This window comes from Calidris pugnax, unplaced genomic scaffold, assembly GCF_001431845.1.
Source record: "Calidris pugnax isolate Ruff unplaced genomic scaffold, ASM143184v1 scaffold211, whole genome shotgun sequence".
NCBI lineage: Eukaryota > Metazoa > Chordata > Aves > Charadriiformes > Scolopacidae > Calidris > Calidris pugnax.
Window position 1 is genome coordinate 196,587 of NW_015091083.1, and position 27,236 is coordinate 223,822.

General features: G+C 38.8%; 1 protein-coding gene across 3 annotated transcripts in view; it reads left to right on the plus strand.

The window, feature by feature from the left end:
- Window positions 1-43: 43 nt before the first annotated feature.
- The window catches only part of CHID1 (chitinase domain containing 1), a 131,690-nt gene continuing 104,497 nt past the window's right edge, over window positions 44-27,236 (plus strand). For 2 of the 3 annotated variants that reach the window (XM_014957432.1, XM_014957431.1), the window contains exons 1-9: window positions 46-728; window positions 3,994-4,134; window positions 8,128-8,299; window positions 9,715-9,864; window positions 10,714-10,846; window positions 11,972-12,016; window positions 12,613-12,719; window positions 14,179-14,240; window positions 23,785-23,877. In XM_014957432.1, coding sequence (XP_014812918.1) covers window positions 8,147-8,299; window positions 9,715-9,864; window positions 10,714-10,846; window positions 11,972-12,016; window positions 12,613-12,719; window positions 14,179-14,240; window positions 23,785-23,877 — 743 coding nt within the window. In that variant the 5' untranslated portion in view covers window positions 46-728; window positions 3,994-4,134; window positions 8,128-8,146. Of the gene's footprint in view, window positions 729-3,993; window positions 4,135-8,127; window positions 8,300-9,714; window positions 9,865-10,713; window positions 10,847-11,971; window positions 12,017-12,612; window positions 12,720-14,178; window positions 14,241-23,784; window positions 23,878-27,236 lie in introns of all 3 variants that reach the window. The other variant, XM_014957433.1, reaches the window with a different exon arrangement.

A 27,236-nucleotide genomic window follows, 5' to 3' on the forward strand; every position in this document is an offset into this window, starting at 1 on the left:
CGCGCCGGGCCTCCCCTCAGCCGCCGCGGCGGGCAGGGCCCCCGGCCTCTGCCCCGGCTCCTGGCGCCGCCGGGGTATCCCCCGCGGGACCCCGGGCGGTCCTGCGGCCCGGGAGGGGTGGCTGCTTGGAGGCTGGGTACCGGAGATCGGGCGGGGGACGCGATTAGCAGTCACCGCCGTCAGGGCAAACGGGCTTAGGCCGACGTCAGGGGTGGCAGGCCTTCGTGAGGGGTCGGCAGAGCGGCCCCAACCGCTGGGTCCGTGGGTGAATCCAAATGCTCCCCGCTCAGGAATGGCCTAATTCCTTCCTCACCCGTGCCCTTAATGATCGAGAAGTTTTACGGTTTCTGAAGGAGAAATGTCGGGCTTTGCAGGTATCTCAGAGGATGTAACTTCTGAGGGAAAAGAGGGATGACAGATTAGAAGACAAGAAAATTTCACTTAATCTGTAAACTTTGAACAGTCTGTTAATCTAGTATTTTATTTCTAAAATGCAGAGAGCAGTGTACCAACCCTCTGTGGTACAGTATGTAAGATCATGCTTTCCACAGGATGGACTGATCCTGACCGACAGCACCTCTGTCCTCCAGCCCGAAAAGGTGTTCAAACTCAGGGCCACGTCTTTCTCATGAAAGCTATGAACATGCGGAGCAACACAGTCCCACGCCACATCTACTCCTGAGATTGAAGACATTTCAAGGTTAAACTGCCTTAAACATGCCAAAGAGGTAGGACTGCACAGAGCATTTAATCTCATCAGCTGAAAATAGATCGAAAGGGTGTCAAAACCGGCCTAGTCTGCCTCAGCAAAAGTATGCCAAGAGTTTCAGTCATAACGCAAGTGATTAGTATTCTTAATGGAATATACTGACCTGTAGAATCATGGGGTTCAGGGCTACTGGAGATCAGTCATTTCATCTGTTTTCCTGTACACTTCAAGCCATTTCATTTCACCTGTTCTTTTTTCTTTCTTTTTTTTCCCTGAATTGAGCCCAGTATCCAGCTCTTAGCTACAGCCTATCTTCCAGAAAGGTACTCAATCTTGATCTGACATCATCAAATTCACTGTTTTCTGGGGTAGTTTGTTCCCATGGTCAATCTTCCTCATTTAGAGCTTGCATCTTATTTAAATTAATCAAGCTCCAGTGCCTTTAAATTAATGATACATTTTTCTCTTGTAGATAAAGAACTACATAATACTAGATACTATCTCATAGTGGCTGTATACCTCAGGTCACCTGTCAAGTGTCTGTTCTGCATGTTTTCAGGATACATTGTTAACATGAGTGCTTTTTAGTTGTGTAAGTATCTGTTAGAAAGACAAGATGACAGCATGTGGTAACGATGCATATATGTGTTTCTCCCTGGGTCCATTTTGTAGACCAAGTATAACTGCAAGCAGTCATGCACAACCCATCTTACATTCAACTCAGATTACCTGCATCCGCAGGCCTACATGAAGAAAACTCTCCTTTTTCACAGATTTTGATGATTAACAATAATTTCCATTTACCTTTGAAGCTGAGAACTTAAGATGTTTGTATCCTATGTAGGAATTTCTGTTTCAGCAAAAAACCCATCTTTTTTTCAGCTAGCCAAAACTTTAAACTAATTTCTACTCTTAAGAGCACAGTGACACCTAAAGGCTAAGCCTATCAGTCCTGTCTGGCTGTATTCCAGTCAATACTGTAACTGCAAGTCATGCAGGTAGACTAAAACTACCTTTCAAGTGCTAGCGGAATGGCTGTGGCTGTACCAAACTAGGCATGGGCTGCAAATTCTGCTTGAGAACTGGGGTAAATATTCAAGTAGTTAACTCACGTGGTGCTATTTTTGTAATTATACTGCTAAATATTTCATTTGAAGTGGCTCAGTATGCAGTACACATACCCCGGTTATTTTATGTCAATCTCCTTTGACTATTCTTCCTTGCTGTCTGCTTCATTTTGCCTTAACAAAGGCTTATGCAATTATGGCAAATGTGTAAGTATGTGTCTGCCCTTACTGCTTCATAATTTAGAACTTATTAGCCCATTTCAGACAGTTTTGGTAGGGAAAATGCAAAAATCTTATGTGAATAAATACTTAGCTAAAGGAAAGAGGGCCTCTAATAATCTATAGGTGTGTCCTGACTGAAAGAAACATAGTAATGTAACCTTTTGGGTTGAGCTTAACATCTATAAAACTGTCTATAAAACCAGTCTGAAAAAAACCCCAGACTTCATTAGTTCCATCCATCCCAAAAAGTCATGATTTTTAAAGAGATTTCTAATTACTGTAAAATTAGCATTAAAGGGGAAATAGTCACAAGAAATGCTTTCCTATCACACAAAACGTTTTGCAGCACATTTGTTTGCCAACAAATCCACAATGTCTATCCCTTCTTTCCCATGCCATACATTATTTGCATTTCAGAATTTAATTGCACTGGTACAAAGATTTGAATAATTACACCAACTTTTGTAAAAGTATTACCATTAGACTGAATGGATTCAGCTGTTGAGTATTCATCTGTGGGAACTACAAAAACCAAATTGTTCCTCTCCCTTTGTTACTTCTGTCAGATTTGTTCCTCACCTCATCAGTTATTGCTTTCTTCTGCCCTCATGGTCATTCTAACCATGACTGGAATTAAAAAGAGCTAAGGAGAAAACAGAATTGGTGGCTCCTCTACACGTATACTCAATAATGTTTCTCTACTTGACATCTAACATTCATTATCCATGAACGCACAGCACAGGTGAATCAGCAATGCCTTCTACCATGCCAGAGTGTCAGATGTGCTGCTTTCAAGACTAAGATACACAAAGTTAGAATAATACCACTATTATGAAACCCTAAACTTCCAGAAATTTGGACAGATCTGCCTAAATCTTTTCTTTACAGTGAGCCCCTCAATGACCAGAAAGAGTTTACACTCAAAACACCACATTTATATTAAAATGTAGAATATAAAACTTTAAAATAAATTGTGGGAGAGTAAATGAGATAAAATAAGGATGAATAAAGGCTTCACAAACAAGATCTCCTTTGCCACCTGCATACTAGCAGAGTAATGTCAGCCAGCTGGGTGGCTTTGTGAGATGCAATAAACTCGGTATAATTCCTTCTGGTTCATAGGAGGTTTTTTTTTTCATTTATGATTCCCAGAACAGGTATGGATTCTTGTCTCTTTGGAGAACATTGAAAATGTAGAAGCACAGTTAGTCTTGTTTAGTGGAATGTCAGCTTTTGGTGGGGACTGCCCAATACCTTGTAGATGTCTTAAAATTTTGGGTGCATCCTCATGTATAAGAGATCATGTATAAGATCTGTGATACGCTTACGGGTAGCTACAGGTCTCCTCAATGGCAGCACGCACCCTGTCAACTACTTGCAGCAAACCTTTGGATCAGTCTTGCTAAAGCTAGAAGAGAGTCAATAGGAGTATATGATGGGAATGCAACACAGGAAATTATAGATTTCATTACAGAGACAGGAAACAAAACTGATTTTTCATGCACTCATGCCTTGTCTCTGTTGTTCCTGCTATTTAGTGTAACATGGAAGCATTTAAAGTTTGTGAGATGAACAGCATGTTATGAAACAAAAGAAAATCTGGTACTACATCAATTGTAGATTACTTTAGGTACTGTAGTTGTGCACCTTTTAAATTATTAAAATATACTGTATTTCAAACACATCTATCAAGTAGTATTTGAAAAAAATCACCACTTCCAGAGTGAAAGCTCAAGGATTCAGAGGTGCTTTTATGACACTAAAAAAGTGGGATGAAAGCTTCTTTTTTCCTGCTCTTTAGTCTGTAAACGTGTGGTCCAAATGTGGTAGTGATTACCAGTTTCCTTTCTGAAGCCCTTGCTAGAATTTAAATCTGGGTGATTTAGTGCTCAGAGAAAGCGTACACGATCTTAGCACTTGCCAGAGAGACCGTACATCCAGTTCACTGGCAAGACTTTTTCCCAGAGTAAAAAAAAAATTGTTTTTTCTTCTCAGTGCTAAAGAATGTTCATGAAGATCTTCATCACACAAGAGGGAATGATAGAGATGAATGCATCAGGAGAAAATAAGGTAGTCTTCCAGTTCAGCTTCTGTGAGGTTGCACCAAGATGTAATGACGACAGAAAGCAGGTCAAGGTAAGGCTTCTGTTGGGAAGTGCGCTGCCACTACATCGCAACATAACACATCCATTTTTATCAAGCCTTTTGATACGGTATTTAGTCCCTGCAAGCAGCCCATGAAAAAACAGTGTTACATCAAAACTTCCGCTGCAGCAAAAATAGTAGTAGCACAGCAATGTTGTATGTGAAAACACAAACTGTAGAACGTCAAAACAGAAGATAATAAAAAGCTCGATTTAAAACATAAACTTTTACTTTAACGGCTGTTAATGGCCAACTGACAATTTCTTTCTGCACACCTAGGGTTAGCAAAATTGCTTGCTGACCCTCCACAGCCTTGACTGTAACTGCCATTTTGTCTCCAGGCCAGTGGGTGTATTTTACCCCAGACTCTGTACGTACCTACACCATAGCTACAGCTTGGAATAAACCAGGAGGCTCCCCGAGGGAATTTACGGTTAGACTGTGGCTACCATTTGCTTTCTTCGGGTATTGATGAGCACCAATGCAACCCGCACTCAGGGACAACCCAGCCGACACCTCTTCCCCTGGGGCTCGGCCGGGCCAGGCAGCCGCTCCCGCCCGGCCCCGCCCCGGAGAGCCGGCACCCAGAGCCGGCCACATCCTCCGGCCTGCCACCGCCACGCACCGCATCGCCGCCATCTTGGCGCAACCGGCTCCATCCACACACGGCACCCGCCTCCCCGTCAGCCGGCGGGGCGGTGCCGTCCGCCTCCACTTCCGAAGCGGCGGTGGGCGGTAGGTGGTGGCAGCGGGCCGGCGCTGTGAGGCAGCGGGAGGCTAAGGGCTGTGAGGGAAGGGAATGAGAGAGGGCGGGCGGGAAGGCTGTGCTCCGGCGGTGTGGTGGCTCTTGGCCTGCGCCGGAGCTGGGGGGGCGACACGGCAGCTGAGGGTGGCCCCACGGGGTACTGGCTCGGGGGTAGGCCGCGGCGGGGGCTTGCTGTGGGGGAGCCTGCCGGCCTGGCAGGCCCGCGGGCTCTGAGGTCTGCGTGAAAAGCTTTGGTATCTGGAGAACCAGGCGAATATGGGAGGAAATTCTTACTGTCGAAGTGGAGCACCTTAGAAGAAGAAAGGGAGTAGTGTTTACACGTGTTAAAACCGGGGTTGTTTTCACTTTTCACTCCTGAATCTAGCTATTACTGATTTAATTTTAAAACGCATCAGCAGTATGCTTCCTGGGCTTCCTTTACTAAGTGATGCTGACTTCTTCTGCAGCAGTAGTTAGAATCTAGCTTCTTCTTTAGAAATAAAGTATAAACGTTAACTCTTTATTTCCACATAGTTACTATGTCACCCTCTAAGATTATTTAGTTTCTTTGGTTGCTTCTTTTGGACAGCCTAAATTTCTGCCAGCTTTTCTCTCTTTTAAAAATAAAGATGCACTTAAAACAGCTGACTAAAAATACGTTGCCTCATGTGGAGACTCAAGTTAAATAACGTTTGTGACCTGGCTTAGAGAGAAGCCTGGGCTTCAGGTCAATTTGTCAGAAGATGTTTTAAACCTTAAAGTGTCCACAGTATCAGTTGAACAAGGGCAGAAATGGAGTCAATCTTTGTTTTTGCTTACATTTTGCAGTGATACAGGAAAGAAACAAGAGTGCCAAGCTCCTACATTTCTACTCAGTTTAGTTAGTTTGAGGAGATTTAAAAAACGATGAAGGAATGATAATGCAGAAGAAAAACTTGATGGGGATCTGGTCTCATTAAGCTTGCAAAATTCATGCTTATAGTTTACATTAACAGCATTTAAAGTTTGACTAATTCATATTCATGTAGTAGAGGAATGCTGTCTGCTTCATTTTCACTAAACCGATGTTGTTAAAGAGCAAATTTTTAAAATAAGTTTCCAACCAAGAGTTGATATTGGACTGTCACTGGCAAAAACCATTTTGCCAGAGGTTCAGTGCTTCCTATAGATCTAGGAGTTAATGCGACAACAATAATTGGCAAATGGATATGATCACGTCAAGGAAATGAGCACATTTTGATGTCTAATTGGAGTTCAGTGTTGCAGTTTTTTTTAAACTTCTGTGCTTCAGCTGTTAAATGTTAACTTCTCTTCAAGGCAGAGGATGCTGTTGCTAATTGTTTCTGAAAGTGAAATAAACCTCTTCCAAATCAATATATAGCAGCTTCTGGAAGAATTGATAACCTGTCCAAATAGTTAAGACTTGTGTTGACTATTCAGGCTCTCAACTGTTTCTATAGATCTTGCCAAGCTAGATGAAAAAGAGTAGATGCTATCAAGAGCAACCTGCTTTGTCTAATTTTTTAGGATGTGGAAAACAAGGGGGTTACCAGTAACCTTCAAGACAAAGTAGAAGCATACCTCCTTAACTATTAATAATAGTGAATTACAAATGGTATGCAGTTTAGCTTTTATCCTGCCCTCTGCATCCAAGAAGTGTTAGAAGGCTTTCTACTTTTCTTTTGTAGTCTTTATAAGACATGACTAAAGCCTTCAAATAACTTTGTGCATGAGGTTTTTGCTGCTCTATGTTCATTGGTGGCATTTTTTTTCAAGTACTTCTGCTGCCATCGTCCTTCTGCTGTGTTCCCCAGTCATGTACTTCTCTCTGCTTTCCTGCAGAATTCATAACTCCTGCAATAAATATCTTTGCTTTTTAAAACCTCACAGTCAGCCACATCCATATATGCTTAAATATATTGGGTTGTTGATCTCATCTCTGCATTACTACTGTTGGCCTCAAATAGCTGCTGTTCCATTGAGTACACTTCCATTTAACCTCTAAGGTTCCTTCTGTCACCATATTACTGCCACAGCACTCCTCTAGAGTGCTCAAACTGCTCCTGTGGGATCCCTCACCTGATGTTTTGTACTGAGCAACACTTGTTACCAGTGCCAACAGAACAAGTTTTGTAAATATGACTTGAAGAAATGAGCTCATAATGAGCGGTAACTTAAAATGAATGGTAGAAATGTTAATTCTTCAGAGTAACGCAGGAAGCAGAAGAATTTTTTAAGTTTGAAAAAACTTCAGAAAATTATGGGAAAGGTAAACCTTATTTCCTTCTCCATTAGGATCTCATAATTATAAGAAGCAGCCTGATGCATATCTAAAGCCACTAGTTTATTATAGATGAAAGTTAGTCCCCCAATTTGATAATTAGGACTTCCAGAATTAGTAACAAGTTGCTTTTCTTCATTCTGGTATTTTAATTCCTTTCACCCTGGTTCCCCTAAGGCTAAATATTTTTTCTCTGTTTTCTTCTTATCCACTTCTGGGAACTAGGCTAGAAAACCAATGCAACTCATGAATGGGTAGAGGGTGAAAAACGGTCTCCGGCTGTATTTGAAATTTTTTTTGTAAAGTCTTTCCTCTGACAGAACTAAGATGTGATAGATAAATAGCACTGAAAAGAACTGTTCTCTGTTAATTCTCATTTCTTTCCATCTGGAGCTGGGACAAAATGTCAAAGTCATTCTAGAGCAAAAGGACCCTTTTTTTTTTTTTTAATTCTGTGTGTATCACTGACTTGGCAAGGAATTGAAAGCAAAGTTCTCACCTTTTAGAGTAAAGGCACATAGCTATAAGCATATAGCTGTAACTCTTTCTGTCTCAATTAATTTGCCACTTTCTGACTGGGTTAGGCAGGAGCAAAAACAAATAGTATCTCTATTTTCTATAGAAGAGGTAAGGTGATACTATAATTGTTTGGCACAGCAGAAATTTATCTCAATTGCAGGTGTAAACTATAACACTTCTCTAGGGATTCTTTAAATGGGAAGCTGCAAGTGCCCAACCCGCTTTCTCTGTGATACACCTCCTAAAACAAGGGACAAAAAAGCATGTTCAACCCTAGAAGTCTCTTAAAACACTGTGCTATTTTGCTGCCAGGGCAAAAGCACTATTAAAACAGTACTGCCTTAATAAGTCTGATTCTAAGGGGCGGAAGACAAGACAATTACTTTACTTTTCTTAGACAAGAAAACTGAATTAAACTGTAATATTCCTCTGTTTACAGAAGAGAGATTTGAGCCCTAATGTTTTCAGGACAGAAGAATATTGAAATGGGAAAGAACACCATGAGGCTTCTCTGTACTTCACTTTCTCTTGCCATGATTTGCTGGCTGGCTGAAGGTACCCTGTCAAAAACAGATGCAAAGAAAGGTTCTACAAAAAACCTGGAAGAAAAGGTGAGAGAAATAAATGAAATGCTTATCTTATCTAACATGTCTGGTGAACTAATTGAACTTTGGTAAAAGGACTCTCATTCTGTCAAAACAATCTTGAAAGCAACCATGCATTTCCATCGAAGCTTATGCTCACACATAAGACTACCTGAAACTGTCCTTTCGTTCACCTTTACGAATGTCACGAATGGTTCACTCCTTGAACAAATGTGATCTAGATTTCTGGAGCTTTATCCCCCATGCAAGCTACAAAAGCCGGAGGGTTTTGTCCCTCTTCCATACTGAAAGGAGACATACTTCCATCCCTTTGGCAAGGAGAGGCAGGGAGCAGTAGTTTGGACCAAGAGTGCTAGGTCATTTACTCATGGAGGGGAAGTTGTTCTCAGCCTTGCCGATGGATCCTCATAGAAGATTCTGAAGAGCCTTCTAACCAGCAGTTTCTTTGCAGGCAGAAATGGTTGAGAGTCCTGTAACAATCTGAGCAAGGGGAGCCAACGTGCTGAAGTCTGTCTTAACCTGCTAAGCATGTTGTTTCCCACCTGTTTTCTTTCAAAACTGCAAGAGGGCACAGCAGTGCAAGAGAAAGGGTGTGTATGGAGAGGAAGTATTTACCAGTGTATGTACCAAGTATATGTACTTAGTGTTGCTAAGCACATTAGGTAAAAAGGTAGGCATGTTCAAAATCCTCTCCTTAAATTAGAATTCTAGTTAATCCTTCATTATGCAAATACATCTCTCATTTTTTGAATTGCTTGCTTGCTCAACATCTACCAGGAAGAAGATCTAGTCTGCAGGTAGTGTGAATAATACAAAATGTTAAGACAGGCCTTATCTTTAAAGTCCTTATGCTGAATCAATAGATGGTTAATGTGTGCTCACTATGCACACTTTGTTAGGCCTTCTCACTCTGTTTCTGTCTGCTAGAACTATTTGTGCTGGTTTAGTTGAAGCAGATCTTCCTTGAAGGAAGCTATTCAGAATCTTGGCCTTCAGTAACCACAATGCAGGATACTCAGTCTAAGATATATCCGGTCTAAAAGTTGTCTTCAAGCTATCTGTTAAGAACTCCTAACCCCTTTTTATCATTTCTGGGGTAACATGCCAGAAAGCATTGACTAGAGAGAAAAATAGCATCACCTGTGGTGAATGATGTTCTTTCTGATTATCACTTCTTGATTTATTTTTTTGTTTATATGCTTTTTGCCTTCCAAACAAAGTAAGTTTACTGACTATGAAAAATCATTTCTGGGCACTTCCTGTTTCAGTTTTAAATTAAACTGCTCCACATCATTTAAAAGTTCTCAGTTTAATGTTGTGATTTCTTTATTATTATTTTTTCTTTTTGAAGTCTGTTGCTATTCGAAATTCGAAGTGGCTGCTTTATATAACTGATTCTAAAAACTGTCTTCTCTCCTGAGATGCTGCATTCTGATAAAAGTGTGCAAGACCGGGGACTTGTAGTTGTGGATCCCAAAGCAAAGGATATTGTACTGGAACACAGAAGTTATTGCTCCAAGAATATGAAGGAAAGACATTTCTTGGGAGATGTTCTGGGATATGTTACTCCTGTAAGTTAATAAAATTAATATTTTATTTAAAAAAATAATAATAAGTTAATGTAATTAATATAAGTTAATATAAAATTAATAATAAAGTTGATAAAACTTGCAATTTTGCATATCTACTTTAAAAGTATTTTTATAATAATGGTAACTTCTGGTCAAATATAATCAAATAATCAGAGGATTGTTTGATAGCTGGATTGGAATTCAGATTGTCTCAAACCCTTGTTCTCCCATCCATCTGTTGAAGGATATCTAGCTTGTTGGTAAAGCAGAGATGATAGTATTCTCTTGTCTTTGCTGAGTCATGTGACATTGCAGTAAAGTCAGATCAGGAGGGCTACTAAGTGTCCTCAGACCATGCAGTTACCACCTTGAACTTTCTAAATAAAGAGTAAAAAATTTATGCTGCTGTCAAACTGATCTCTTTTGCTATCTGGTCTTACTATTATTCAAAGCATCCTTTCTTGAATAATAAATGTTTCTTCCTTTTGTTTAGAGGATGCTTTTCACTTGTTTCAGTCTTACACTGCTCAAAAGAGAAATAGGTGCCATATACATTTTCACCTTTCTCAAATTCTCTTGAACATAATTGCAGAGTCTGTAAATTCAAAACTGTGTTGGAATCTACACGCAAATTCCTGTAGTTCAGGTGAATTTGCACAATTTGAAGATTACCTTTCTTGTAGCTATCAGCTATAAAAATAACATCTCAGAAGGTTTCCTCAAGCCAACAAACAGGGGTCTAGCAAATTGTTAAATTTGTCTTAAAGGATTTGTATTGGTCATAAGTAAACTGAACTGTATATAGTGCTTTTCAGCCTCTCACTTTTTTTTTCTCCTTTCTTTTCCAAGTGGAACAGCCATGGCTATGACATTGCTAAGATATTTGGAAACAAATTTACACTGATCTCACCAGTCTGGTTACAAGTGAAAAGGAGAGGGAAGGAAAGGTTCCAGTTCACTGGGCTCCACGATGCTGATAAAGGTGTTATTTCCTTTTTCTTTGAATATGCCTGGCAAGTAAGATTTGGTCTTGTAATTATTGGTCTGGTAGCTTTGACAATATATGCATGTGGGTTTTTGTGGCTCTGCCTCATGGTGAAGTACTTTCATCTGTTACGTTCTTTGGGAAGTTTTCTTCAGAATGAGCTTTTTTTCTGTCCCTACCACATGTGTACATAGTTGATCTGTCCAAAGAATAAGGGAAAGATTGGCTCTTCAAACAGGCTGTCTGCAAAGCCCCCCTTAAAGGAAGGGACAAAGAATCTGTACAGACATAGAGACCATCTGTCTCTATGCACTGTGCAGTTGTTTACCTGTTGTGGTGTTTTTCCCTCTGCAAAAACATTTGGGTGAATATGTTTTGGGAATAGAAGATAGTTTCAGAGAATTTTTTCATTTGCTGTCAAGAAGCTGACAGCATGTTCAGATTTCAGCTAGTGTGTTTTTAAATAATAACTAAGTAGTTTATGGTTTTGAACTTGATTGAAACATTTGTCAGTGGAATCTCATTTCAAACAGCTATGACTCTTACCATGTTAATACTTGCTCACAAATTAATTCTAGCACAGTGACCACTGAGAAGAGTGGATGGGACACTTGAAAGTACCATCTTACCACACCCCCCCCCCCGCACAAAAAAAAAAAAGATGCTCACAAATTAATTCTAGCACAGTGACCACTGAGAAGAGTGGATGGGACACTTGAAAGTACCATCTTACCACGCCCCCCCCCGCCAAAAAAAAAAAAAAGTTCCTCCCAAGTGATCAAGTGATGCTTGGTGACTAAAGAATTGTTGTTCTGAGTAGGGAGTAAGATAGTTTCCCTAATGAGGCAGAACTGGAAGCAGCAGGGAGGGGCTGTGTAGGGACTATTGTAAGATTGTAGTAAATGCTCGTTATGCTGTGGTATAGGTGAATAGCTTCAAATTCTGTGCATCAGAGGATGTTTTGTCTGTGTTGGTTGTGAACTAGTAGCCAGCCTGTGGCAGGAAGACAGATATAATGAAACTGTCCCACATTATTTGAAGAATGCTTGAGAATATGTTGTCATTGTCAACATCATTTATATTTTAACAGTTGTTCTCTTACTTGATAATACTGTTTGACAGGCTGGATGAAAGATGTTAGAAAAACCTCCAAAACCATCAAAATAGGTGAGCTTCTGGTTTATGTTTGTTTGTTTTTCATCTTCTTTAACTGCTAGCAGAGCAAAAGAAGGCATTGTTCCAGGTGTTTATGGGAGAAAGGGAGGTTACCTTAGCATAGCTGTATGAAGGAAGAAGTCAGAGAAGAAAACAAATGCAGTTATCTATAGATAGCTAAGTAACTGAACTGTTGATTCTGTTAGTGAATTAGAGTTTGAGGTGAACTTTTCTATCTTCTTGTGGTAGAAGAGATGCGTAACTTAGAGAAAGATTACTGTTTCATGTTGGTGTTCTTTCAAGACTCTACTTTGGGCCCTAAGTGGTAATTCAGTTAAGATAGTTCAATCAAGTGAAGGTATCTTTTCTTAAAACTTGCATCAATGCTGACCTTTAACTAAAGATAAAACAAAGAAGAATGTTGTACAGTGTCAATTTATCTGTGCTGCTAAAGCCGGTCAAATAAAAAATGTAATGATCTTAGTCATGGGATACATTGTTTAGTGGCAGCTCTGCTTCTATCTGATGTGTTCTGTTTCTGCAGAAATATTCCAAGTTAGATAATAGATTCTTAATTTTCAGTACTGATTGTTGACTTTGCTTGATAGTGCCTCGAATTTTGTTTGATGGCTGGACTTATCAGGACTTCGAGAGTGTGTTTGGCAGCGAGGATGAGATAGAGGAACTTTCCAAGAACATGGTTCTACTAGCCAAGGTACAAAGTTTTTGTTAATTTGTGTGAGATTTTGATTCCTTTTATAATGGGTATTTTCTCATTTCCAGTAGTTTTATATTCTACAAAATAAAATTTTGCTCCAAACAATAATGAGTCAGGATTCTTAAGAGTGTGTCCTAGTATGTGGCCAATTCCTGTAAATATGAAGTATAGCAACACTTAAGTGCAGTTGACTACAAGTCTAAAGTGAGACTACATAAGTCTGATCAACATAGCCTTGTTAAGTTATTGTTGGCAGTGACACTGGTGACTTTTGCCTGCTATAAACTCTGATTGATAAAACCTGTTCCAAACAGCTGATAGGCTGAATGTTATATGGGCAATAGTGGATACCTGATAAACTTCTCATGGAGGTTGCCTAGTGAACAGGCTGCTTTCTTTTTAATTTCTATTAAAAAAATAAATCTGTCAAGCATGGACTATCCTGATTAGTGGCATTTTCTGATAGGCAGAAAAAGGATCATGAGTGCAATGAGCGCTGTTTTCTGCGTTACAGGAATACATTCAGGCTCAGCATGCTAAAGAGCCACTTTTAACACCAACTCACTGGGTATCTGTTGCTGTACAGTTTTGTTCAGGTCAAACAAACCAGTTTGCCTTTAGGCAAACTTAAGAGGCTGGGTAGAGGAGAAGAGGATTTCCCTTAAGGAATGGCTACTGTTTGCTAAGGTTTTCTGGGCAGCCCTTTAGCTAATGACTTTAGAACTATGCGTATGTAGGACTAGACAAGTTGCACCCACAAGACATTCAGCTTCAGTGGTTGATTTATGACAGCCTGCTTAATTACTGTCAGAATAAGTTTTCTCACTTACTACATGATGTAAAGAAATCTTAGTGTCCTCTAGAGGAAGATGGATCATATGTAGAGATAAACTGAATGGTTTCTTAAAATTTGTAACTGATACATCAGTTTTAGGTCCTCAGTAACAATTGGCCTCTTAAGGAAAGGGTACTCAAGTACAACAGTATCCTTGATCATGCTAAACATAAATTATCACAAGTGAGATTAATTGTGGGAGATGTTCGGAGTCATATATATGCCAAGCTAGCATTTACGTCTTTAGACTCGAGAACTCATGAGTTTTTTCCCAATATACATGTAAATGTGTGTCAAATTATTTGCTTAATAACCAACTTTCATTAATGGCTGAATTTTCCCAATCCAATCCAGGTTTATCCTGTAAGAGTAGAAGTCACGTATAACTAATAAGAGATTTTAATCTTTTGCGTGTTTGTTAAATGATTTGTGCTTCTCTTTGAGTTCCTAATGAAATGCTACATTAAAGACAAAGCTGGTAAAAGAACACAAAGCACGTTCAATGTGCACTAGGACAAGTAAACCTTCAGTAATTGCTTTAATACTGTACTATCTTCTCTGGCACAAGCCTAATGAATAAGAATGATGATTAACTGTCTGTTGTCAATTCTGTTTATTTAGAATGAAAATTTTGATGGTTTTGTAGTTGAAGTTTGGAGTCAGCTGGGAAATCAAAAGCAAAAGTGAGTATAAGTCTCTAGGATGCAATTCCTAAAAATTGGCACTTTTAAAGCATCTTTTTAATTTGCCCGTGTTATTTGAATTTGTCATTATAAATAAATGCACATTCTAGGACAACTGAAGATTGTTCCACTCATTGTAGAATGAAGTTCTCTCTGAGTTCTCCTTGAGAACTCTACATAAGCTCCAAGATTACACAATAATCTTCATAGTGGGCCTGGTGGACATTAGCCTTTCATACTTAAGTTCTGCAAGATGTTGTACAAGGGTTAAGAAGATACCTTAATTGCATGCTTATTCAGACGTTGGCCCTGGCCTTTATTATAACGTTGATTGGTTTGGCTTGCTGGGTAAAGCTCAGAATCATGGGATGCTTTCAGGACTACCAAATTTGAATGAGTAAGAAAACCTTCCAAACTCTTTATATAGAGTTCTTTTAGATGTATTGAAACTAAAACCAAAATCCCCAACCTGAAGCAAATCTAGGGATAAACTGCCTTCCAGTTCATGCAAGCACAGTATATTTGAAACTTTGGGGTAGTTGATCTACCTTTTGGTAGCTTCACTATGAAGTTTCAGTGAGTCTGAATTTACTGTAGCTGCTAAGACTAAAGGGCTTATCCATATTAAGCTGTTTCCTGACATGTTCTAATCCATTGCAAAAAAAAAAATAAATCCTTAAGCAAAAGCCCCTTGGTTGTCTTAACATCTTGGACAGAGTCAAGGTAAGGCAAGTTCCAAACTGCTGCTTCAGGAGGAAAAGGCAGAATAGAATGTGTGGTGAAATGAATAATTCAGTGCAGCAATCTTCAGATTTTGTGTTAGTTCTCTCAGGAAATTCAGGCATCCATTTCCTAAAGTACAATATTCCAACCATCTCTCTATTGCCTAAAATGTCTGGGGGGAAAATAGCTTAAAAGAAAGCTCCACAGAATGAACGCTTCATTATGGAAGATTTTTCACCTTTCAAAAATGGTTATTTTATGTTATTCTGTTTAGGGCAAATGTTATTGACTGATGGCACATAATAGTTATTTCTAGAACTGTGTGTGCTATTAACGGAGTCCTGTGTTTTCCTATAAAATCAACACTTGGGAACAAGGAATTGAAAGTGCAGAATCTTTGTAGCCTTGTCAGTGGCTCCATCTTTTGCACTGAAACAAATAATCCTTAAGCTAATGGTCCTTGATGCTCTTGCACATAATTAGGTGATTTGCCAGGTTGTCCCTAAGATTTGATCTCTATGCTGAGCTCTGAAGCAATTGCAATATCTTAGTAAGACAACCAACGAGGTGATTTGAGCAATAGTAACTGTCAAACAGAAGTTGGCTGTAGTGGACGGTTTATCTACTGTGCTTATTGATGCTTTTCCTATTAGTTAACTTACAGGAATGTAAGACAGAGTGTATTACTGTAATTTTAAGATTCACTGAACACCAGTTTAAGCATGCTAGCATCAAAGTGCTGTATTGTAAATGACACACATGAACAAAACATGCTTTTCTATTAGTTCCAAGGGAAGTTTACTTGTGGCATGGTACAAACGTTGTGCTTTGTCAGGAGTAACACTGGTTCAAAACAGCATTGCTTGTCCTATCTTGTGTGATAAGATCTATTTGTACTAGAGGAGTTGCTGCTGTTTGGTTCCTCTAGCCTTCAGTGTCTGAGTGTTATTTAGGTGAAATAATAGAAGTCTCACTCACACGTTCACTGTCTGTTATTGATAGACAGGAGTGGGAAGTATTTTCCGTAACTCAGAGGAGGAGAAGGTTATTCTCATAGAGTATAATGGTAACATCCTCCTTTGCTCTGAGTCAGTAATGTTTGATTATATGTGGCCACCTGTGAAAAAGACTTTAGGATTCTCCTAACTAAAAATGTGAAAGATCATGTTTGGCAGAAAAACGTGAATAGAAACAAAAGTTACGAACTGCAGATTTTCCTCCTCTTCAATAACAGTTTTAAGTGCTTCATTGTAAACCCATCTCTGGTTTTCTTCCTCCATTTTTTGCCACTCTCTTAGAAATGGTTAGAGTGTTTAAGTTGCAAAATACCTTGTGTTAGGCTTTCTGAATAAGTCTAATCTAGGCCGCAAGCTGAAGCTGGGCTTGCGTGTGGAATTACAGTTGTTTTGTGAAAGTAGAAGCACATCATTACATTAAAATTTTATCTTATGATGCTTTTAAGTTATGGGATCAGTGTCTTCATCTTGAGATTGCAGCAAGTGATAGACAAACTGACAAAACTGGATGGCTAAGGTATCCATTGCTCCAGACTTTTTCCCTATCAATGTTTTTTGGAGTGTATAGGTGCTTTGAACAGATCTTAAGGGGCAGAATTAAGTGAACTTAGCACCTTGGCAAGCTTATGTTTTTATTGCACGTTGGGTGCTGTTACTTTGGGATCTCTTAATTTCCTCTGGAGTAGCAGAGCGGAGTTATTCATGATAAATGGGTAAGCACGGAGAATCTTTTGCTCCACTTGTCCCTGCCAGAAAAGAATTGGAGCAGCCCATGACCTCTTCAGCCCACAGAGTGGCAGTGTTGTAACGTGAGTCAAACCTGATCGGCCTTGAGATTGCGTCTTTCCAAAGTGCTGAACAACAGTAGTAAACGGTGTTCTTAGTCTTGGAAGGGTGGGGGTCAGCTGACAGGTGGATATCAACACAGAGATGACCCCTAATCCTTCGGAGATGTGAAGAATTCATAGAACAGCAATTGTGTGTGCTCCTTATAAAGCATCTGTATGAACTGTTAGGTACATAGTCAAGGCTTTCCTGATTCAGATCCTTCAAGGTCAAACACCTGAAATTGGCTTAACCTACTTCCAGGTAAAGGAACAAAAGATCATAATGATGCTCATAGTCTGCCTTCAAATTACTTTCAGAGCTGTCTGACAATACAAGGAGACCTGCCTAGCTAATACATTTCATTCCTATTATTTAGTGTGAAAATGTTTTAGTTTAAAAAAAGTTGTGGTGGTGTTTGTTTTTTTTTCTGAAATGCAAGGAATAGTCTCACGTAAGCAGTTAGCAACATGTTATTGAGACACACCACAGGAGCATAAAAAATATCCGGGGATATGCTGTAGCTGCCAGCTTGCCTTATGAAATGACAGAGCAGTGGTATGGATCTAGGTAAAAAATATTTCACTTAGAATAATTTTTTTTTTTCAAAACTTTTTTTATTTTTCAAAACTTAAAGTAAGTGTTTACCTAGCTATTAAATTAATAATTTATAAAATGGCACTCAATTATTCTAGTGCATCATTCCTTGTGTCTGTGTTGAGGGGAAAGCTGAGGAAATTATTCCTGTTATTTTTTTATTGGTCTTATGGAAAAGATCCATGATCCGATCCCGTGTGCTACCTTAGTGGTGCAGGAACACTTAATATAGCACAAATTTCTTTATCAGACTTAACATTATCAGGGAGTGGGATTTGCTTATGGAACGTTAGTGCTGATACATCCACTCTCATAAGTGGTACTTTTTAGCAGAGTGCACCAATATTTCTTGAGGCAAGTGAGTCTGCAAAAGAATCTGAAAAACTGCAAATTAGTGTCCTAATTCACTAGTAAATTGGGTTATGATTTAAGCACTACATGTATCAGAAAGCTGGATTAATTGCAGGTGAAGCTCTCTTCTCAGTAGATCTCAGCTCAGCAAGTGTCCCCATGAGATACCTTTTTTTCAATAGCTGAACATGAGTTTTGGTTGGGTTAGAGAGGCAGGATGACATCTTCATAACACAAGCTCTCCCCATTGTCTTGATGTTGTGGCTTGAAACACTGAATTGTCTAAAGACCTTTTGACAGTTTAATTTTGTATGGAGATACTTGCAACCAGGTAACAGGGTTAACTCTGTGCAAAGCTTTTTTAACCCATAAATCCTGTGACCAGCCTCTTTAAGAACCTACAATCACTGAGTATTTTTAAAATGAGGCAAAATCAGACACTTCTCTGTCAGCCCTGTGCATGTTTCTAGAAAATCTTGGGGGTTTATGTACTCACTTCAACATTAGAAATGAATGAAAGTTCTTCCTGCGAGGCCTGAGTTATCTAAAAAGAGCCTTCAGTTTCCTGTTTATCCCAGCTGGCATTAAAGATGAGGTAAAATGTTGCTAAGATGTTACTTTGCTGGCATCCGCTAAGACATGAAATTCTGTGGTTTAAGGCTCACCAATATATTTTGTTTTACATCTTCTTAAGCAGAACTAACATAGTCTGGTTTTGTTTGTTTTCAAGAACAAAAAATTTTCTATTCATTCTGGTTTGGGGTTTGAATTGCTCTGTAATGCTCAGCATACTAAAGTGTTAAATTATATTATTATCTTAAATTATATCAATCCATTATACTGCTTTCTTTTGCATATTCATTTAAATATTGATTTTTACCAACAGTATAAATTTTATTTAAGAGAATTATTTGCCTAAATATAGCAGCCTTGTTTCATGTTAGATATCCTAAGCAGCCTGGTCTCTGGCTGTTCACATAAGGTCCTAGATGCCTCGAGTCTTAGACAGCAAAGATGGTCCTAGATGCCTCGAGTCTTAGACAGCAACCCTGTGTGCATACTTTATGTACCTTTGGATGTATAAAATGCCATTAGGTTCTTATATTTAGATGCGAAAATACCACCTGTTCTATCCGAAGAGCCTGAATTGTCTTGATGTGTGTGTGTACCTAAGTTTTAGGGGGATTATCCTGACCAGTTTGGGCTCCTGTAGATCTCTAATACAGTACCCTCTATAGTACTGGTACATCTTTCCTGGGATTTCTGGGAACAGAGTTACTGATATACAAATCACAATCGGGTCAAATTTAATGTGAGGTGAAAAACTGCATTTAACTAATGCTGCTTCCTCTCATGCTGACAGTCATTGCACAGTAAAAAAGGATTCAGCTTTCCACCTTTTATTTTAATACATAAGAAATTTGTCTCCTAACAAAAATCTAAATTAGCGAAAATATCCTTTGCAGACGATAGCTCAATTCTAATGTGTTTTGCTGCTTCTTAATTAAATAACTGTCTTTTATCTAAAGCTTTATTGACTAATTTTGCAATAAAATATTCCAAGTTATTAATCCTGGGGAATAATGACAGGACCAGAGGAAATGGTCTGAAGTTGTGGCAGGGGAGGTTTAGATTAGATCTTAGGAAGAATTACTTTCCTGAGAGAGTGGTCAGGCACTGGAACAGCCTGCCCAGGGAGGTGGTGGAGTCGCCATCCCTGGAGGTATTTAAGAAATGTGTAGCCCTGGCACTAGAGGGCATGCTCTAGTGCCTGAGATTGTTGATTTGTGTGTTTTTTGTGGTTTTTTTTTGTGGTTGGGCTCGATGATCTCAAAGGTCCCTTCCAATCATGAAGATTCTGTGATTTAAATTTAGAAACGTACGTGGCAGAAATATTGAGATAACTGAGCAAGCAAGCAAAGATTCTCCTGCTTATTTAGTTAACAGCTAGACAGAACCATGTCTCTCTTGTTAATCATACTTGGGGGACTTGGGGTTTATCGAGTGTTTTTTTTTCTCCAGAGATGTGTGTCATGTTGTGAACAAGACATGAATGTACCCATCAGAATCTCACAGCGTAAATAAAAGTGTACTCATTATTCTGATCAGCCTGGCATTAGCTGACAGATGGCACTGCCAGCACACAGACTCAATCTAAAAAACATGATTTTTTTTTAATTTTTTTTTTTTGTCATCACGTGCTGCAGGCACTTGGTATCATGCAGAAGATGACCTTCAGACATCATATTAATGTTGGTAGGAGTATAGGAGCAAAAAGCTCTTCTGGCAGTTCTATCCTTCATGTTAGTCCCTGAAAAATTAATCTATTAATCAAAGATTTGCCATAATTCATTCCAGTTTCTCAGTATTAACTAGGCAATGAAATGGTACAAAAGGGCAATTTCTTCTTGAAATAGACAGCTTTATTCTGTCCAATTTTCTTGACAAGGCATAAATTTTAGGGAGTACTGACTACCAACTTGTGCAAAAAAGTGGCTGAAGTTGGAAAATTGCAGAGTTCTGAAAGGTCATGTAACTGAAGGGAGGGCTACAACAGCTTCACATGTCTTCTGCAAGGCTTTTTGAATACACCTACACGCTCTCTTGTGCGTAAAGTAAACTGTAGTACAAGGTGTCACAAATGAAATAGACCAGTGATGCTGGAAGAAGGGACTTCTGAAAAAATAAGCTTCCCTGACGCTTTGGGTAATGAAAATTTGGAGGCCTTCAATATTTTATAGGGAAGAAAATACTTTGAAATCATGAACACTTGGAAAATTGACCTACCATATAGTAATGATAACAGAAGGCCTGAAACAGTAGGAATGAAGTAGACCTTAATTAGCTCAAGATAGAGCCTTAAAGCTGCCAATGTTTTAGTAGCTGCTCTGAAGTTAAATTTGACAATGGTGAAGTCTCTGGTAAATATTTAATGAAGCCTTTTCAGGAAGACTGATTCTATTCCTACTTTTCTGCAACTCATTATAATGTTTAAAATGTCAGTAGCTTTTCTATCAAAATTACCAGTGGTAGCATTGGAGGATATTGTGTTTAAAACATTGGAAAGCACTGTTGAGACACAGTAAAGTTTTAATTTATAGCACAAGATAAATGAGCATTCTGCTCTTGCTGTTTGGGGGAGAGGGGAAGAGTGTACATTTGATTTACATAATCTGTCTTGGCTGACAAATGGAAGGGAGCCTAAATTAAGTCTTCAACCATTAATCCTGTCTGATTTGCTAAAAAGTTTTAAGGGCACAGAGACCTGGTTTGACAGGTTAGTGAGCAGATGTTAATCTGGGTTTCTTGAGCAAGAATCTGCAGTTGTCCAGCTACCCCTTTTCTTCCTGACGTCCTTCAAGTTGAAGCTAATTATTTTTTGGCCAGAGCTATTCTGCGCAGATTTGGTGGTGGGAGGAGAGAAGTGGCTGTTTTGATAGAGTCTGGTTTTACTTAGAGTCCTGTCTGTTAGCTACAAAATACAACCAGCAATCCAAACTGCACTCCTGCCCCTTTATCAGGCCAAAAATCTCTGTCCTTCATTTACAGGTGTAGGTTGTGGTTCTACGCTCTATGCCTTTCTAGTTTTAAAATATGACTGCTTTTGTGAAGTCACTGTTTTTGTGTGCACGTCACTGCTTTTGTGGATAGATTTTTACCTCTGCTAGCTAACCACCAGTGTCTGACATTGCCAAGAAAGGGGAAACCTTGAATTCGATATTCACTTGATATTTTTTTTCTCTGCATCTTGTTCAAAATAATCCCAATTGCTTTTCTTCTTATGCTTCAAATCATTTCTACCTGGATAGCAAAGTTTTAGGAGCTGGGGTAGATACGTGGAGATGCAGAGTGGACGCGAGGGTGTTGGCCTTGTTTCTAAATGAAAAGAAAAAGACGTTATCTTGCTTTGCACTTATGTTAGGTTCTTTTATCCTATTCTGCCCCTCCTTCTCTCCTCTCACCTTATAAAGCATTACATTTAAAGTCAGCGAGTGTTTTGCGTGGTGTCGAAGTCTCAAAGTTGCTACAGCTAGCAAAGACAGGCTGGCAGAGAAAAGAGATTCCTGCTGATGAACAGTGTAGAATCATCTCAGAGCCAGAGGAATTGAATCTTGGTGAAATTTATCTTCTATGTAGCATCTCTGACATCTAATAAAGGGTGCACTCATACTGCAGTTTGGGCATAATTAGTTAAAAAGGTCACTTAGCCATGAGACACAAATCAGTGGGAAAGAAGGCTTAGCTCGTTCTAATACTGATTATAGTTTTTGATAAGACTATGTCGTGGGAGCTGTGATGCATACGTTGGAATCAATAAATGTCTGTTTAGTTTAGGGCTGTAATTTTTTAATGCGTTCCTAAAGAAAAGGATTCTTCTTTGCTATAATTGATTTCTCTGAATCATGACACTCTTAATGTGGGATGCATATGATAAGGAAATGGGAGGGAAAGCTCTTACTTTCCCAGAGCAAGAATGGTAGAAGTACATGCTGCAGACAGACCAAAAGCTGATTCCTGTAATCTCATGTTTCCCCCCGAAAGAGAAATATAGGTGGCAGTGTGACAGCTCATTGTCAAGAGCTGTTCAGCACAGCCAGCTCTCAAATTGTAAGCACAAAAGTATTGAGAAAGTGATAAAACTTGATTTGCTAGGATTTTGAGAGTAATGGCTTTTGTACTGTCCTTAGGAGGTTTTCATCAGGCAGCAAACCATTTCAGGGAGAATTAAAATACTTTGTTACCTTTGAATAGTCTTTACATTGTGCAAGTCAAGCATCATTACTGTGATGGATAATTATATTGGAAGATCAATGATTTCAGAAGAATATCTCGAGGATGATACTGCCTTGAAAGGCATGACATTACCAAAAGTTATTTCTGAGAGTTTGGGTCCAATTCAGTTTAAGTGGAGCAAATAACTTGGATGATCACTTATGTATGTTTTGCTTTTGCTGCTTTAGCACTTTAAGCCTACTGTAATTGGTCACAAAGTTGCTTTCTATTCGGTTCAGGTTTAAGCGTAGTTCTGAACAGATCTAGAGTTCTGTGCTGATCTCATATCTGACTGCCTTTGTGTATCCAGCCTGTCAGTGGATAAGTGTGAAACTTGACTTTGTTCGGAAAAATCTAATCACTTAAGGAAAGCACACAAAAGGGCCATATTTATAGTGCAAATTGGGGGTAATATTGGACTCCTCTTAAGATAACAATAGTCATTAAACTTTTTTTGTATCTGCAGTCTGTCTCTGAAGGATTTACTTTTAATATCACCCGTCAAATCGGGAAGACCCAAAACAGTTTATGTGAGAATTTTGGAGTTTATTTTCCTATTGAAATGTTTAGAATTTGGATATGAAAATCAGCTTCTGTGAAAGCCTTTAAATGATGCATATGGAAGGTGATATTTCCAGATATGACATTGTCAAACATTTATTTTGTAGCTATAATGTATTGAGAAACAAAAGGACTATTTATACAGAAAAAAAACAGCAGCAGAAATATTTCTAAATACAGGCTTCAGAAATATCCCTTGAAGATTGTGTGTCTTGCTGTAAAAGCATCTTTACAAATTCTCAGACCTCATGTGTAGTAATAGATTGACAACTTGAATCTATTCAATAGCTGCTTGTTTCAGAACTGTGTTTGATTCTTCTATTGATTTAATTCTTTTTACTGAATATGACCTCAAGAGGTAACCTGCTCTGATAATGTATGCTGGTTTTACATGCTAACAATGCATAATTAGATTAAAATACAATTAGGAAATGTTTGAGCTCCAAGGTGATCACCAGTTCCAATAAAACTAAGACCATCTCCAGCAGTTCAATGCTCTTGGTCCTGGAAGAGGGTAAACCTCTGATCACTCTTCCTCATGTTTTTTTTCTGCTATGGTTATTCACTACAAAATATGTTTTGCTCTCTTGCCAGCTGCATATTTTCCATTATTTCTACAGTTACTTGTTAGATTGCTCTTGCCAATATATAGCACCAGTTTTACTGCCTTTCCCTCTAACGATATATTTCTATTTCAGGGAGTTGATTCACTTGCTCATTCACCTTTCTGAAGCTCTGCATGAAGCACAGCTTAAACTCATACTGGTCATCCCTCCTGCAGTTGCAGCAGGGTAAGTATTCCTGTTTAGGTGTCAGATTCCAAATGAGATACTTTCTTGTCCGATACGCAATAAATTCAAAGCTTTGTGTATAGCTGTGCAGCCTAAATGAGTAAGAAAGTATTTGAATTTGATTGGTGGTCATGTCTTCATGCATGTTGCACTGAATAGTCTTAGCATTCATATATACCTTATAACTTTTGATGTTGAAATAACTTGCAGAGGGGCCTGCTATTGTGGTGTTAAACCAAAATGAATGGTAAGAACTTCCAAGACAGCAAGAGCAGGAACAGTTGTGGAACTTAATGACTTGCCAAGGAGTGAAAAGGGTATCATAGAGGTAGCATATAAAGAAAACTTTCTGAGCCTCTGGGCATGATTTCAGCTATGATAGATAGCACTTATTCTTCAAGTAAGAAAAACAGAGCTACAGGAAGGAATTATAATAGGACTGTGGGGTTTTAAAGTTATTTATTTTGACTTGGTAGTTCATACGTACAGAAAATGCATGTAGTAAGAGGATAATATTTAGAATTGTTAATGGTTCTGTTTATTTGTGCAATGATTTGAATCTGATGGATGTAACAGTTTATATGCTCTTCTGGCTCAACAGTAGTAAGCAATTCTTATCTTTCACTGTTTATAGCAGAGAGATACTTGCTTCCTAACATTGTATTTGTTGAAAAAACAAAACCCCTGTGGAAAATGAGAATGTAATTTCATTATATGTGGAAGGAATTTTAATCCTCTTAAAGTTTTTACATTTTTAAGAAAAGATTCTGTATTGTCTCCAAGTGATCTATAGTAAAACCAAAAAATCAGTTTTACAATATCTCTAGTCTCTGGAAAGAAAACAGCACTTCAGTATTTTGATATTTCAGGGAGATTGTACCTGGGCTTTCATGGTTTTGTGTGATCAATCAGTGAGTACATCCATGTGAGAGTGAGCCAACAGAACTGAAGTCAAGGGTGGAAGTGATTCAGAATATCAGCAGAGTAATGTGACTTCATTATTGTGATTTCAAATTGAAATGTGGGCTATGCCAATGCTATAAAGCTTTATTAGCAAGAGTTTTGCCAGTATCTATCTGCCATTTGGTAACATTAGTTCACATTTGGATGCCCTTCCAGGTTAAAAAAAGATGCATGTTATTCTTGAATCATTAGCATAGCTATCTGCTCTGCTACCTTGTGGAAGAGTGTCTGTGGTATACAATAGTGCTATGAGGATATACAAGGAATATATCATGCCTTTCAGAGACTGTGGTGATTAGGGTTATCTTATCCTAAAAACTACCAGGTTCTGAATCTCTGTATTCCACTCTTGCTTTCCTTGCTTCTCAAAGGTGATCACAGAATGGTAGGGATTGGAAAGTTGACCTTTGGAGATCATCTAGTCCAACCCCCCTGCCAAAACAGTATGGACAGGCTCACAGCCGCTACAGTTTATGACAGTTTAACAGCACAGTTTCAGGATGGTGTTGTACAAGCTCCTAAATTTCTTGTAGGCTGTCACAATCTTTCAGTGTATATTCCTTTTCAAGGTACAAAAAAGGCTTAGAAAATGGAATGCCTGAGCAGATTGGTAAATGTCTGTTCTGCTGCTGGACTTTTCTCTGCAGTAGTCTCAAGTTTTTGTTGAGTTTTGTGCAGAGTTCCAATAGCACCAGGGAGAAACAAAGCATTTCTGTCTACAGGTATCTTAAGCTTAAATGCTGCCCACTGAAAAGGTTCAGGGACCCTGTAGTAGTTGACTAAAAAGTTGTTGATGTGCTGAGATCAGTTAGCGTCTGCACTGTAACTGTGATGTCACCTCCTCTGTAGGTTAGTGATGTAACTCTGTTCAAATTGATTCCTGAATATAGGATATGTACTTTCTATCATCATAAGACCGTAAGCCTGGAATAATATCTACCTGTGAGTTTGTTCTTTGATAGCTCCATGAAATCTGATTGCAGTTTGTTTTCTGTAAAACTACGTTCTTCAGGATGGTTTTTGTTGCTTTATATTTTCCTCTGTTGCACAATATAACTGGTTTATATCCTTAAAATGAAGTAGCTAGTTTAATGCAAAAATCCCTATGCTTCTGTGTGAGGCTGGCCACCAAATTTTGATGGGCAAAGAGGGAGAAGCAATGTTTTGAAGACTAGGAGAATAGCAAACAAAATAAATTCCATGTAAACTGGTAAAATAGACATTCTTGTAAAATATTACTTGTGCAGAGCCTTTTCGTTAGGGACTGAAGGGCTCTGGCAGCCATCCTGCATTTTGAGGAGATTCCTTCCTATCACTCAGGCCCTTATGCTTCTACCTCAGTTCTGGTGGGTTTTGCATCATGTTTTGTGAGACACTTTATTTGTAAAACAATATTAGTTTCTAGTGGATTACAGCATTACATCCAAGTCCCAGGACAACACTAGACTTATGCTGCTATTTCTTTTTCTCTAGATGTGATGTGGCTTGTTCCCTTTTCTTCTTTGTGATCTTTATTTTCCATGGTCTTCCCATGTCAGAACACACACCCTTTAATACCAAGGCAGTTGGACACACTGCTTCACTCCAAATCTTGTAATGTGCAAAAAGGAATGCACTAGATAAATGCGCTCAAGAATTTATTTTTCAGCCACTTAATGTTTTAATGATCTGATAGTCCAAATTACCTAGTTGATACAGAAAAGCCTCATTAACATTACAGCTTCAATTGTTATGCAGAGCCTTCCTTTCCGCATGTGGTATTCCCAGAGCTGGAGGCAGTGGTCACTTCACCACCACACAGTTATTTGAGAGAAAGTTCAGGCCATAAGATACAGAGGATTTTAAAGAAAGAGGAAGCTTTTAATCAGCACTGTTTTTCAGGATGAGGCATCACATGTGTTGTAAGTAATCAGAGGTATAGGGCAGGTATGTTGTTCCTTACTGTCATGGATGTCTGCGTGGCTGTTGAAAGCCACTTTTGTGGTTGGTAATATTTGAGTCTTAGAAAGCCAGCTCTCTGTCAAATGAAGGTTGAGAGTCATTCAGATTTGCTCCAGAATATAAATGCTTAGGAGCTTCTGCTGATGAACGGATGGCTTTGCTGATAAAACTTTCTACTATAGAGAAGGTTTCAGGAACTGAACTATGCTTTTGGCTATTGTCCTCTTACATGGTTCCCAGTAAGCTGAAGTGTTATATGCCTTGTTCTATTAACTCATTGCACCAAAAAGCAATAACTGTAGTACTTCTTTAAAATTAAAGACACGGAAGCTAAGTGCTTAAAAATCTATTTCTGGCTCATGAGATAGCCTTTGCTACATTCACAGACCATTAATACTCTGATTTCTTGCAGACTTCTCTGGAAAATTGTAGGCTGGTTTGCCTTTGTGTTGCAT